This window comes from Bombus vancouverensis, chromosome 13 (genome assembly GCF_051014615.1).
Source record: "Bombus vancouverensis nearcticus chromosome 13, iyBomVanc1_principal, whole genome shotgun sequence".
NCBI classification, from domain to species: Eukaryota; Metazoa; Arthropoda; class Insecta; order Hymenoptera; family Apidae; genus Bombus; species Bombus vancouverensis.
The window spans coordinates 11,143,956-11,159,035 of NC_134923.1; the positions used below are offsets into that span (position 1 = coordinate 11,143,956).

The 15,080-nt window shown below is 42.9% G+C and overlaps 1 protein-coding gene across 1 annotated transcript in view; it reads left to right on the forward strand.

The window, feature by feature from the left end:
• tup (LIM1_Isl and LIM2_Isl domain-containing protein tup) overlaps positions 1-15,080 on the forward strand; it is a 35,102-nt gene that overhangs the window by 15,203 nt on the left and 4,819 nt on the right. The window contains exons 2-3 of the mRNA XM_033346177.2: positions 10,409-10,595; positions 12,863-13,167. Coding sequence (XP_033202068.1) covers positions 10,409-10,595; positions 12,863-13,167 — 492 coding nt within the window. The remainder of the gene's footprint in view (positions 1-10,408; positions 10,596-12,862; positions 13,168-15,080) is intronic.

A 15,080-nucleotide genomic window follows, 5' to 3' on the forward strand; every position in this document is an offset into this window, starting at 1 on the left:
TTCATTTAAGCATACATCCTAAATTTAGTGGCGGCTACGGTGTGCCGTATTGGCCTCGTCGGATATGGCAGGCGCCTGGTTTGCGTGCAGCAGCTCGTTGCTCCGTCGCGACGCCGCGTCCACGTTCCTTCGTGGACGTTATCGTTATCCTGACTCTGGCTAGCTTATTATTCCAGCGAATTGTTTCGAGTAAAGGTGACTCGCGGACACGGGAACACGCGATCACGGTTCCACGCTCGTTCTAAGCGATTCCAGATTTTTCGTGGCGAAGACTACGAATGTCGATGATTTCTTTAAAAACGATCTTATCTTCCAGTTTTCCGTTGTGAAATGCGGATCGCGGAATACGTCGACGCGTGCGTTCGATCGCGATGCCTGGTTATCGAAACGTACCCTTCCTCCCGTTAATATTTCTCGTTAGTATTCGATCGGGATACGTTTGCCAGAATATACGACGAAACGTTGATCGATGGGAAGAGCGTGTGGCGATGCTCGAATCGAAAAACGGCATATTTAACGGTAAATCGAAAGAAGGTATTATCGTGGATGAAACTAGCTGTACAAGATAATCGAAAAGGCGATGCGTCCGAGAATCCGGTCTTATCGTTACTCCGGATAGTTGGTTTAAAAATGATATTGAACGAACGCATTTTACGCGCGCACGAGCACGATCACGAGCATATACGGTATCCGGAGTCGAGGCTGGAGGTATCCGGAGTCCGGACTCGCGACTTGTAAGGTGCATTCCCGATCCTGCTACGAAACCGGCCAGGCCGCACAAAAAAAGGGAAATAATTAGCGGAGGTGTTAATGAAATACCAAACGAACGCCGTGGGACACCGGGTCGGCGCCTCTGAACTGCCAACCAGACATCCTCGACACAGTCCACGGCGCCGCGCCGTTTTCTTTTCCTCGTCCTTCTGTAAAGCTGCAACCGCTACTCTCTAACGTATCTGCTTGTTCCTGGCCCCCCTCCCCGTCCTTTCTCCGCGTTTCCATCTTGCCCCGATGTACTTCTCATCCGACACTCTCAACCCTTCACGAATTTTTCGACTTTCGACGAGGAATGCCTTGTCCACCCGCTCGGAGATCTTCTTGTTACTCGGACGGAATCTCCAAACTGATTATCATAGATCTGCTTTCGAACCGATGCGGTGCTCTGCTCCGAGCACCGAACGTGTCGCTGTGTCGCGCTCACGGATATTTAAATAGCAACGTCGGTACATCTCGAATAAGAGGATATACCGGCTGTTCGTATCGTGAAACCGAAAGTGACGACTCGACTTTAGAAAAGGGCATCCGTATTTCCAGTACTGGAAGCTGTCCGACCGTTTTATGTAAATACGTCGTAGTTTAGTTATGATTATTACGCTATTGATATACCACGTGTATTTAGTTATCGTCGATGTTAGCTCTGTCTTCGATGTTCCGCGTGATTTAAACGTGTCGTTAAAAAAGTACCTTGTAAATTAAAAAAAAAGGTACCTTGTTCTTCCTCTGTAATATGGCATAGGCCCTTTCACGCGATAATCCACTTTCGTCGCATGGATGGTTCTTACGATTTTACACCGAATAGAACGGTCGACCGGTTCGTAATTTGTAACTCGTGGCTTGTAAAATTTGCCTATGTTAATGTTAATTTGATTCTTCGCTTTTTGTTCGAATCTAGAATCGTCGAGAGGAATTTCTCGAAAGGTCGTGGCAATCGTCGAACCGCGATAACGAATTTTGAGAAATTCCACGTTCAACGTACGTCGATTACCATAAAATTACGTAGTTGCTCGGAACGTATATATCAATGATACGTTACTTCCAAAATACACGATTCCCCGCAAAAGCTAACAAGCCAATTAGAATTAATGTATATGTATAGAATTGCGAAAAATACGACGCGAGAGCCATGTGTCAAATGCACTATTCACCGGTTTAAATCAACCGTAAATGTATGCGTTTGTCCGTGATTAAGTAGATAAGCTGAATTATTCAAAGTTTCCTGCTTCTTACCGACTTTATTCCAAACTTTCTACCAGTTTAAAATAGGTATATCGAAAAGAATACAAATTTCGTCTACTCTGACACTTCTTTCAAAGACAATCGCCAATCGAGATACTTTAGAAATACGCGAGAAGTTCCCTGGACGCATAAGCAACTGCGCGACATTTTTCACAAGTAAAACGTTCGTTAACGATCGAAAGGTTATACCGTATATAGGAATAAATTCAATATTCCGTGACAAATTCTACATATAAATTTGAAAGAAATTTGCAAGTTGAAACTGTGATAAATCGCTGTAATAACGAAACATATGTCGCGTTGCACGTATGAAATAAATCAAAATCTTCGCGCGTTTCCTTTCGTTGCCGCGCTTGTTTAGGAAATAACAAAATCAATTTCCATTCTTTTCGAAGATTAATTATTTCCAAACGATCTGTCCTCTCTGCCAAACAAAAGTACGCACGTGTTTGTTATTGCGTGACAATGTCCTACGCTCGAGAAATTACGTCGAACTTTGTCGAGAAAGCATCGTGCATAGAGCGCATTATGACATTCGATGGTCGGATTTCGAGTAGATATACCTAACGAAATATTTCTAGTCGTATTCCTTTTCTTTTGTTCTTTCACACCGAAACGCTGCCCCTAAGATACTTTGCCCTCTTCTTTTTTCCCTTTTCCCCTCTATCTTTGCTGGCGTCACTCTTGTGTCCGGTCCTCTTATTCTATTTATGTGCCTTCTTATTTTCGTACCCCTCTTCACCGTCTTATCTACCTGTTCTAAATTCAGGATTTTTTATGCGGCTCCCATCGTCCTACCGTCAAGGGGTTATCCATCGTTCTACACGCGTACGCGGTTCTCGGAAGTACAGATTCTATAAAACAGAATGCGTCTGGATCGTGACTGGTTCGGACGTGCGTCGAAAACGTCGTTGTAAAGTTAAAATAACGAAACCGTGGACACGCGGATGCGTTGATTTATCATCGGTACGAAGATGTCTCGAAAACTTAAAATAGATGATAGAAAGCGAGGGTTTATCGACTTTCACTAATGAAATATCGCTGTAGCGGCGGTGCTAGTCGGCAATAAAACTTGGTTAACACGTTAATGTGTCCATTAGACGAGCAGGAGAATCGGCTCGTAAGAAAGCTGATAAATAATTAAATAGAACGATTCAATTTCGTCGATGACTTTGGCTATTTGCGCTTTGAACTTTCAAGTCTCTACGTGATATACGTATGACTTTTAAAAAATAAGGAACAAGAATTACTTTTGAACAGAGGGGATGTTATCGTTGAAATAATTGTAATAGCAAGATGAACGAGGTAAACAGAAATATACGAGGTAGCCGTGCGTGACCTTAAAGCTGACGATGATTCGCCACCCACATTCTACCAGTAGCAAGCTACTCTAAAATCCCAGCTTCTCTCGTCTTTGTCCTTTTTTCCTTCTCCGTCCTATCCCGCTTATCGTTATTATTTTTCTTTCGTCTCGCAGAACCCATTTTGCCGCCAATCAATCCGCTTTGATTTATAATACCTACATTGTGGTTTCGTAACGCCGAGGGAAGATACACTTTCGAATATGGATAATTTAAAAATAATTTAGAAACGTAAAAGTACAATTTCCTATCTGGAAGTATAGGCGACTGTGTTAAAATAGCTAGAAAATCAGGGAATGAGAGAGAAGAGAGAGAGAGAGAGAGAGAGAGAGAGACATTATTATATCTTATAAACATGTCACCACGATTTGCATTGCATCGATACGCATTATGCGTGTTATGATATTTGTAGCACAGTTCGATTTCTCTCGAGTCGAGATCTAAATAAGAAATTGAGGGGAAGAATATTTTACGGGCAGACTCGACCCGGGTCTGCTAGATTCGATTAAGCATTCGTTATCATCGCATACGTTATAAACTTGTTCGAAATACGATATTAGTTTTCCCATAGACGAGTTTCGGTGCTGCGCTTTGCAGCACTTAATTGACAAGCTCTTTATTTACTTTCTTAACGAGTTGGTCGATAAGACTTGGAAAACACGCCAAAAGTTTCCGTCTTACTGGTTGAGTTTGCTGAAACATCGCAGAGATCGTTCGATTTGAATTTAAAGTCTTACCACAACCGCGGCAGTGCGTATATTGAGCAATACGTGCCGCGTGTTTTGTCGTTAAACCTCGGATGACACGACGTTTCGTCGCTTTCGATTATCGATTTTCCGATCATCCGCCACGACACCGTGCGATTGCGCGTAATTAGCCGATTTCGTTGTACGTATTTCGAATTCTTCGCGATATCAACGACGAACAACGACGTGAAGCAAAACGATCTTCGAAATGGCCAAATCGTTCATTGATCGTTAACTTTACGGTAACGAGCGTTTCTACGATCCTCGAACAAACTTGGGGCCAAGTCGCTTTGCAAGCAGTTGAGAATCATAAACGACGTTCTATTATTTTCGTTACTAGACGTTTTTCCTATCAGGTTTTTACGTGTACGTGTACATGAAACGTCTATCTGAGACTTTATCGTACCATTTACAAATTCTAATAAAGCTGATCGACATGCAACGGAATTCACGTTGCAAACGAAGCAATTACATATCGACGAGGAAAAATACAAAAAATCTGTGAAAAGAAAATTCGCCGCATCCGTCACTCGCGTGGAACATTAACGTAACGAGTAAATAGCAGACATTATAGTAAATTCGTCATCGCAAGAAGCATCGTAAATTCGAACATATTTATAAGAGACAGAAGAGAAGGAGAGAGAAAGAGAAAGAGAGAGAGAGAGAGAGAAACACGTCGCTGCAGCGTTCGGTGCATCGGTGTATCGGTGCACGGCCAGTTCTCGAAGATACGAGCTGCTTGTCGTCTCTGGGAGCTAATGGGACGCCGCCGACACTCTCTTCTCTTTCGAATCTCTTTGATCCTGACCGAACTTGCCCTTGCCTCTACCTCCGCGACTCCTGTCCTCTTCCCGCTTCCCCTCGCCCCTGCTTGTTCCAGACTCCGCGTCCTGACCTTATCCGCAGCCTCCTCGGGATCTTCATGGTGGTCGCGAGTCTCATGCGTGTATACGCCGTTGTAAAGCCAAGATCCGGTAGAAATGATCGATTTTTGCCGAGTCTGGAAGTCAGCTCGTTTGTCAAATTACTTTGTACTTGGTGCGATTATCGTGACTCGCGAACCACAAAGATAATTATACGTTTCGCGTGGCGCTGTTGCGTTCGATTTTCCCAACTTAACGAGGCTTAATGCGCCTTTTCGATTTGTTGGCAGATACGTTCGCTCGAATTTCGGCATGTGCCGAGATTAAAGTTAATTAAAAATTGATGGGAATAGATTGCAAGACGTGTTCGAGAGACGCGCGATAAATCTTCGAATCAACGTAGAACGTAGGACGAAAGTAACGTCTGAAAGATTCCTGTCCAATTAACAGAACGCGCTGGACGTTGCTTAAAAAAATATATGTACATATTTAGTTGGCGTAATAACGGGAATGACATAGCTGGCGTAAGAGTTTCGCGTAGTACCGTATATTTACGTATATATTTTCACGGCCGGATCGCTCCTTTTCTCTCTCTTAAATCCTTATCCACGCACACGGTCGAAACGTTTCAGGGTGGCCGTAAATCTCAACCCTTTACCGCGCGCATTTACATCTGGCTGTACGCGCGTGGATAGAGCAAAAAGAGAGAAAGCTCATCTGTAAGTTTATCCGCGCTATCGTGTACGGTACGGATGTTCTTCTTATTTTCCAACCGGTTGGGAAACGTTCGCAGGGGCTCCGTGTTTTTACCGGTTTCCGAGTAAAATTTCGTGAAGTCGGAAGCCAAGTAAGACGCCTCGTTCTCGTCGTAAAACTCGCGGTATCGCCATCGTTCGCCATATTTTTTCTCCCTCTTTCTAATCGTATACACGATTTTAACGATGATCGTTGTTGCTCCGCTCCGTCTTCTTCCTTTTCCTCCCAAAACCACAACCACCTCTTCAAAACCACGGTTCGGATACGTTGTTTTATTGAACAAGGAAGTTCGATGGGATTTCTGACCTTTCGCTTCTTTTTATAGAAACGAGAAATATCGAACGACTCGAAGTTACAACCGACAGAAACAGATTTTCGCAACAAGTTTCGGCTTCGGTATATACATATATATATAGATAAAGAAACGTATTTCTATCGCTCTGCTTTTATACTCTGTTTTTTTCTTTTTACTTTATATTCAAATACAGAGATACACGCGGAAAGCGTCGAAGCGACTCCGCTTAAACAGCATTTCGGGCGTAAGTTCGCAAACTATAGCTACATCTATATCGGGAATCGCACCTATTTACGCTTTTCTATTACAGTTTTGCATTTTCATCGACCACTTTACATCCGCCACACGCGCGCCAACAAACTGTTACACGCGTAAAGTCACGTTATAAGCGTCTAGTCGTAGAAAGTACTTGGAGAAAGAAGAAACGGCGTTTGCCGAAGCTTTGTACGAGCATTAAGGGCTCTGTTTATCAATTCGATAGGTTTCAGTCACTATTTCAACCTGCTATTGGGAGAAAGAGGTCATATCGTAGACCGCGAGTACGCTTTTTATCGTGTACACCGGTGCATGATAGATAGCACATTGTAGTTGCACTTATCAAACGATAAGGTAAATTACAGCCTACGGTTAAGTTCATGTGGCACGGTATTGACAATAGCGAGGAGATTCGTATAAACTTGCTGTCAACGCTGTCGCTTCTTTCATAAAAATAATGTTATTTGACTTACAACGACGAAACAGGAACAACCTATACCTACGCTTGTACGTTTGCGGATATCTTCTAATATAAATAAATTTCTGTATCCTACGTACGCTGTACTATCGTCTATGCTGCATCTAGTCGTACCGTATCGGACAACTACAATGGATAGAATATGGAGAACGAAACGGTATAGGAATCTGATAATATTCTAGAACACTGGAATATTATTATTCTTCGATTGAAAGGCGATATCGTGCATCCTAGTTGTCGAGTCCGTCGTACCAAGTTTCAAGAAGAGATTTCATAATCGCCACGATACAAGTAACCTTCTGGACTAAGTCTTTTTTCCAAGTCCGTATATATCGATTATACGTACGATTGCATTTTAAAATCGATACGAAAAACAACCGTAATTGTATCTAATAAATTCTACGTATATCATCGCCTATGCGCGTGATAATTTTTCACGTTCGTCTGTAAGCTAAGCACGAATTAATTAGCGGTTAATTTATCGCGACGATTATTATTCAGTCGTACTCCTCGTAAATGCGCTTCTACATAATATTCGTAGTCATTCGTAATATTTACGGCTCCTTTGACAGTTCTTTGAAATGTTCTAGCATAATTCAGACATCGTACTGCAAGATAAAATATAGAACAGTGTATCATCGTGCACAGTACCGTGCAAAAGTTTCTAGATCGTGTGTCAAACGCAAACGTTTTGTTTTTACGAACGAATATAAACGGATTTAGTATTACGTTAATTAATCGTTAATTCTTCTCCATTGCCATTGTAGATGTATTTAGTCGACGTTATAAGATCCGTGATACAGACAGTTACGACTGTCGTACAGTATCGCAGACGCGTTAATAGTTTGGCAACTCTTGGCTCGATATTTCTTACTTGACTGTAACTGTAATTTGTGTATACCGTTATTTTTAGTCGATCGCATAGCCTTGTTTCCTCTATCTACGACAAAGTAATAATTTCTTTTCCTTGTCCTTTTCCCCGTCGTGTTACGCGCCGCACGTAACGTACAACATTTTCGTTCGCAATCCTCCGACGATTTAACAATTTCCAGAATAAAATATCGAGCGTCGATCGTGAAAGCTCGTCGCAAAATACGTTCATTACGATATCACGATCATCGTTACGATCGAATCGTCCAATTACTATATACTGTATATCGAAGAATTACTTGCTCACAGAAAAACCACCCCCGGTTTGGCGAACCGTGCAACCATAAGAAATCAGAAAATAGAAAATCGGTGTGCGAGAAAATTGAAAGTCGTTCGTTAATCGAAACGTAATAAATGAGACGCGAGCGTCCCAAGAACGCAGAAACAGATAAGCGAATAAAAAGCGCGACGTGGTGCGTCGCGTGCAAGAAGAATATCGCGACAGGCGTCTGATTTCGGGGCGAGCGGAAAGCGTTGACGCGGAATGATGCATCGAAATTTATTATCGAAGTTGGATTCCACGATGATCGCGCGTCTCGTCTCTCGCGTTGAGTGCAAGAGACGCGATGCGACGCGACGCGACGCGACGCAACACAATGAGAGTAAGAAACGCGTTTCGCGTTTAGGTTAGGCTTCGCGGTCGAAAGGAAAGAAGCTGCGCGCCGACTCGATGGTTTCAGCCACGGAGATCTGGGCGGAGTTTCGAGCTACCGAGCTGAAAGTGCACCGCCCAGCTTCGTCCCCTGTTCGTCCTTCTGTGTTCACCATTCCCCTCTACGGTGATTCCCACCCTTGCCAGGATTTCTTTCGCGGTTCGCGTTCCTAGCGCGCAAACGCACCCCGGCATATAGCCACAAACTTCAGATAGATGCGCGCCACCAGTGGACCAGCCACCGTTGCACCGCGTCTACTTACGCCCGGCCCGTTCTTTCCCATCCTTTTCCCCTTTTCGTCCTCCCTCCTTGTCCATCATCGTCACTGGCATCCTTTTTCGATCCGACTCGATTCGTTCGAATCGCATAGCCAAATCTATACAAAGACAAAGAGAGAGAGAGAGAGAGAGAGAGAGAGAGCTTTTACGATGTTCGAATGTATCGAGGTAGAAGGACGCGTTTTGCTGAATATTCGTAGACGAGGAAGAAGTGGATGTAAAAATTTCGTCAGGAATAGAAAGTTAACGAAGGACGTATTTTCGATGTCAATTACGTATGAACGATTTCAATAATCTCAGAACGAAAGAAACGATATGAACGACGTTTAACGATCTCGAGTCTCCTTCCCACGAAAGATTTATTTTTATCGTGACACCCGTTGTACAAGCGACTCGCGAGGGTAAATCAGATCTCTGGCAAACAATGGGCTTCTCTTCGTATTCTTTTGTTCCCGTCTGCGCGTTAAAACTTATCAATAGCCTTTTGGTGAAATCTCGACTTGCCCGCTTTTTGCGCGCGTCTCACTCGCCGGAACAAAAGATGATGACTGTAATTTTCGCCGCACAAGTGTCTGCATTGGCAGCTGAAACGACGCGACGCCAGCCTACGTGTTTTCTGTGCCGCGACAATGCAACGAAAGCGGAGGAAGCCAGTTGTCCGTGGACGCTTCGTTCGAAGGCGCGTCTATTCAACGATGCTACTTAGTTTACGGAATCGTTTCTATATCTCTACGATTGACAAGATTTCAACGTATTCACGTGGGCTGTGCTTGTAAATACGCAATACGAACGATTCAATGCCAAGCACGCTTTTCTACTCAAGCAGAAACACGCTTCGCAACTGGAAGTAGTATCGATAATAATCTCCGATGATTCGACACCTTGAGAAACCTATTTTAATCGCGATAATTTTCCCATACGATTCTGTACTATTTTCTCGCGAAATAAAGGAGAATGTACGAATCGCGCTGAAATTCTGTTCCTTCGTAAGCAAGACGTGGCTAATAAGTCTCGAAAAGAATAAACGCTAGCTGTTACGCTTAATCGACAGTGTGATCCGATTATCCTGTGACTGACTACTCGAAATTTCTTCGTGTTTTGACGACTTGATGTCGTTATTAGCAACGATCTTGTCGCTGATGCTTACATACCCGATAGACAGCCTGTTATTATCGAGTTGGCGAACAAACGAAACGAGCATTAATTATGCGTTCAATCGACGTATAATCGATATAATTGATGGACAACGCGATTGCTGTTACCCGAGATCGATCGTATTCTTTTACCATTACATTTAATATTTCGCAAAGAAGCGAACGTACTACTTGGACGAATACGATGCGACTGTCAGTGCTCGTGCGTTTGAAGCTTCGGCTAAAGGATATCCTACGTACCTTATTCGATGAAATCTAATTCGATGATCGAAAATGGGAATAAGGTCAAGCGGAGAGAAATTTCACTGCAAAATTAATTCCACGTTAAACGAGACCGTTCTCGGTATTTTACAACGTTACGTAATTATATACGCTGTTGAGTAAATATTTAATTACCGTTAAATTATTTGGCGAGAATAATTCCATTTAAACGCGCAAGAGGATTCATCCCGTACTTGTTCTCTCGAGTATTTGTAAAAATTAATCAACCGTTTGGAATATCGTTTTGTCAATTATGAAATTTTAGTCGTACGCTGTCGTGCGTCTTTCGATACACGCCTGATAGTTGCCTAATTGCACACTGCAGGGAAGCTATGTGTTTGTAACGGAAGTAATTTGTTTTGCAGAGAGCACAAGTTCGCATTGCGTGGGATGCGGCGGTCGAATTCACGACCAATGGATCCTGCGAGTTGCACCAAATCTGGAATGGCACGCCGCCTGTTTAAAATGCGCGGAGTGTCAGCAATTTTTGGACGAGCACTGCACTTGCTTCGTACGAGATGGGAAAACTTATTGTAAACGCGATTATGTCAGGTAAGACGTTGCCTCGATTACATCGTTGGTTATATCTTTGACACGCCAATTTGCTTCTTTTCATTTTCCGCTCGTCTTTCCGTAATCATCGACAAATATTACCTGTTTTTTTCCATACGATAAACCTTCTAACCGCCGGTATTATTTCTTTTTGTAACTCTAAGCTGTTCGGAGAATTTCGCGTAACTGGACAGTCGAACAAAATTTGCACGATTAAGAGTGCGTTATTTTCGACTAAAATGAGATAGAGGAACTTGGAAACCGATGGCATTCTCTCGCACTGCACTCGCTCGTGGCCATTCGCTCTTTCCGATGCGCGTTCGCCAACACCGAGATCGGGGAGAAATAAAAATAGAAAAAAAACGATGCAACAGGACGAGCGAAAAGAAGAAGAAGAAAAAAAAAGAAAGAAAAGAGGAAAATAAGAACTGACAAGACGTTTTTCTCCGGAGTATTTTTATCTAACATACACGAAGTAGAAACTACGGTCTGCACGCGAGGAAATGCATCCGCAACAAAAAGCGTGGTTCACACGTGGTTGCCTCGAATTTACGCGATTCAACGTAGTATTTCGTTTCACCACGAAACTCTCGATTCCAAGTTACGCTAAAAATGTATACAATGTAATTTCTGATTTCAACGTAAGAGCGTACAGTAGCTAAATGTGTCCTTATTCCACTCGTCGCGTGACGCTTGCCGATCGTTCGAATCTCGGTTCACCCTATTTTTGTTTTTAAAGTTCGTTTCGCCGAACGATACTTTTGCAACTCTTTGATTTATTTATTACAGCGGAAAGTTAAAACGTATCGAAGTTTCGAAACTCGGGAAAGTGGAAGAAGGCGCGAGCGAGGGATGTAACTCGAAGCGAGAGCGCGTTCGAATCGATGCTGGAAATCGGATGAAACGATATGCCGTTTTCAATGCAATTCGAAACGAATGGCGAGAAGAAAGACAGAAGTTTTTAAAACTCGCAGCATCGATCGACACGAATTCCCCCCGCGAAGACGCGAACATGTAGCAAATATTTTTCTGGCACGGGGACAGGCGGTTTATTTGCATTGATCCATCGAACGTCGAAAAGCGTCCGAAACGAAGAAGAAGACTGGCATATCCGGTCGACGCGGATTTGCCAGGGCTGAGCGACACCGATGACGCCTGTTTGTTGTTTCTGTCGCCTCGTACGAAAAGTCGAAACAACCGTGGGGTAAAACGTTTCCTTCTGGGTGTTCTTCCACGCACACGTCCTTGAGTAAATTTGGTTGTCGACGGATGGAAAGTAACACAGCTTAAAATTACACGTTAAAAAAGTTTTGCCGTGATTCAATCTGTTTCGATGTTACAACCACGTTGTAACACAGTATCGACGGAGCACGCGTTCGCGTTATCGATCTTTCACGAAATAATCGCAATTAATTTTTCGCTAAAACGATTTTCTACGATTTTACGTTCTACGCAAAAATCACCGCTGCGATATTATCAATGACGAGTAAATTATGAACGAAACTTGCTGATATAATTACTGGAACAACTGATAATTAACCAACCACGTAGCATCAGGATGGAATTATCTATCGCATGAAACTTTTTATTAATAAAATTCGACAATTTAGAAAGCACCGCTAATGAATGCAATTTAGTTCGTTCGGTTTCTCCGAACGAAGTGCTGCAGGCAAGCACAATTAGCTTGAAAACCGATAATTAACTGCTCGATCCGGCAGCCGAGTAAAATTTCGCGGAATTATACGTAGAAGTCGATGCAAATGGAGACAATAAATAAATTTACCGGTAAATTTACCTAAAAAAAAAAAAAGGTGATAATTTCAATTTTTATATTTAGCGGAATTAGTGGGATTTCAGATGTTTGGCGCGAGTTAGGATAAATCCTGCGATCTATTGTTACATCAGGTTTAATCCGGTTTTTAAAATCCTCCATCTCTTAACACCAATTTGTATACCTGTTTTTCCGTTACTTTCATACCGATAATTATTCGCTCTATCGTAACGTGTTCCTTATTACTGATTCTCGTCACTAACACCCAACAGCCGAAAGAAAAATAATTACCTAGGGCAACTTACTTTCTCCTACAACTGACACGTCGCGGGCTTTCCACAGCTGTCGTTAATTCGTTATCGATTTTGTACATGTTTTCGGTAATATTTTAGCCAGACGTGTAGCTAATATCAAAGCCTATACCGAGAAACTACGAGAGAAACGCGATCGGAAATGAAATTGCGAAAGAATCGTTAACACAGAGAATTCGTTTCAGATTGTTCGGAACAAAGTGCGACAAGTGCAGCGAGTGCTTCAGCAAAGACGACTACGTAATGAGGGCAAGAAGCAAAATTTATCATATAAAGTGCTTCCGATGTTCAGCCTGCATGAGGCAGCTAGTTCCTGGCGATGAATTTGCCTTGAGACAGGATGGCCTCTTTTGTCGACACGATCACGACGTTCTCGAGGGTGGGAAACTCTGCTCGGGGCCTGGTGGTGTTCCTGGAAGCGAGAACAACAACAACGCGTCCCTTATGAATAATAATCATCATTTGCACCCGAACGATGGCTCGATATCAGGTAAAGAAACTTCTGCCTCTTTCGTCGTTTTCGATCTACGCGACAGCAATGCACGTACGATGAAATTATTTTCGCACCAAGCACATACAACGAGCGATACTTGATCGCGATTAGGAGGAATCGGTACTGTAATCTTCGAAATTATTAATAATAATTCGTGCGATTGTGCGAATAATCATCCTACGATGTTAAAGATGCTACTAACTTTGTAACAAGAGCGAAAGATTGGGAATCTGTAAACTACAATTTCACTGATGTTAACGCTTTCAAGCTTGCGATGGCCACCAACGCGTTGTCGAGTGCAGGCCAAATATCGATGTCTTGATATTTTGTAACACCACGTTGATGTCACGCGGCAAACCGACCCTTCGCGTAAACTTTAGAAAGATGAAATTTTTAGCAAAAAAAGAAAAAGGCCAGTGACTGGTTAACTTTGGGAGTAAATTTATGCGTACAGCAAAGTGTTAATACTAATTATAAACGATAACATTAAACACATTCGTATTACCATTATTAGCAACCTAAAGGATTAACCCGATGACAAAGTTCGGCAAACGACAATTTGACGGGATAACGGTACCGTGACTTTTATCGCGTCGACAAATGAGCGTAACCTATTTGCGGATTACATTGTCTGGACACGGGCTACCAGGGCACAAAGAGCAAATTTGCAAAAGGGACTTGGCTCGAGGGGAAGCTCAAAGGGCCCTTCCGATGCAACGCTGTTGTATTAGGATCACCGGTCATAATTAGGTGTTGATAATTGAAGCCTTTAAGACCCGAAAGGCTTGACCACTTCCCTCCTACGCGGCCGGATTACACGGGATTAGCGTTCCTCCAGCTAGTCCTAATATACGAGCACACACTGTCTGGAGATCGGTTGGATTAAAATATCTAATAAGGCTCGCGAGCAGATAGTAACTTAATTATATCGACGCTGTTTATTTCGTGCAACGTCCACGAATTCACAAATATAGTTTAACGAGATGTAACAGAATCTAAAGGCGACTAGCCGATTTAGCGATAGACGGATAGGCTGGATGAAGGTATCTGACGGCGTGAAAATTGTCAAAACTGTTAGTTACGGCTAGCGGATGTTTGGAAAAAGGGTTGTATCTCCGAATCTAACAGATCGTTCTCCTTTCGATGTCGTTTCTAAACGGTTAGCAAATTCGTGAAGAAATTCATGGAGAAAAATCCGAAGATTTGCGACAGTCACATAGAGAAACGTCAGAAGTGGCGATGGCTTATTATTTATACATGGCCGCGTCTACTATTACTAATTCATTATTTACACGTAGCGACGATAAATTATATTTGGACGAGGATTCTAACGACGTGGTACGAAGCTGGTTAATCGGTGATAATTGAAAATTGCGTAGTACGGGACACAGGGCGTAGCTGAAACGTTCACTTCTAATTCTCGCGTAAACAATTTCATGGAGGAGCGGCGCGAGCCGCGTATTTTCCATGATGTTTGTCACTTGGCTTCCTTATGGAAATGGTTGCGCCTAAACCGTCTTTTCCCGATGCACGAAGCCCACGGGCCACGCACCGGCGACGGCAGTGGTTTGACAACTCTTTACAGGGGAACCGAGGTGTCAAATGTAGCACCTCTCTGCCAACTACCGTGGCACATAACTACGCACGATCTCCTTCATTTCTTCTTTTTATTTATGGACGTTTATTCAACTTTTTTCCCCAACCTCCGTCCGGGAGTCGCGCTTCCTTTTTCCTTAGTTTTAATGGACGGACCATCTACGAATTCACGTACACCGCCGTTGGATATCGTTGCTCGTTTATCGTTACGATTTTACGCCTTCGAAAGAAACGCGGATTACTATTTTTCTCAGTTGGGTTTTATCCTTTCATCGATGATCGAAGCTTCGAATTAATTAACAGACATAAACGTT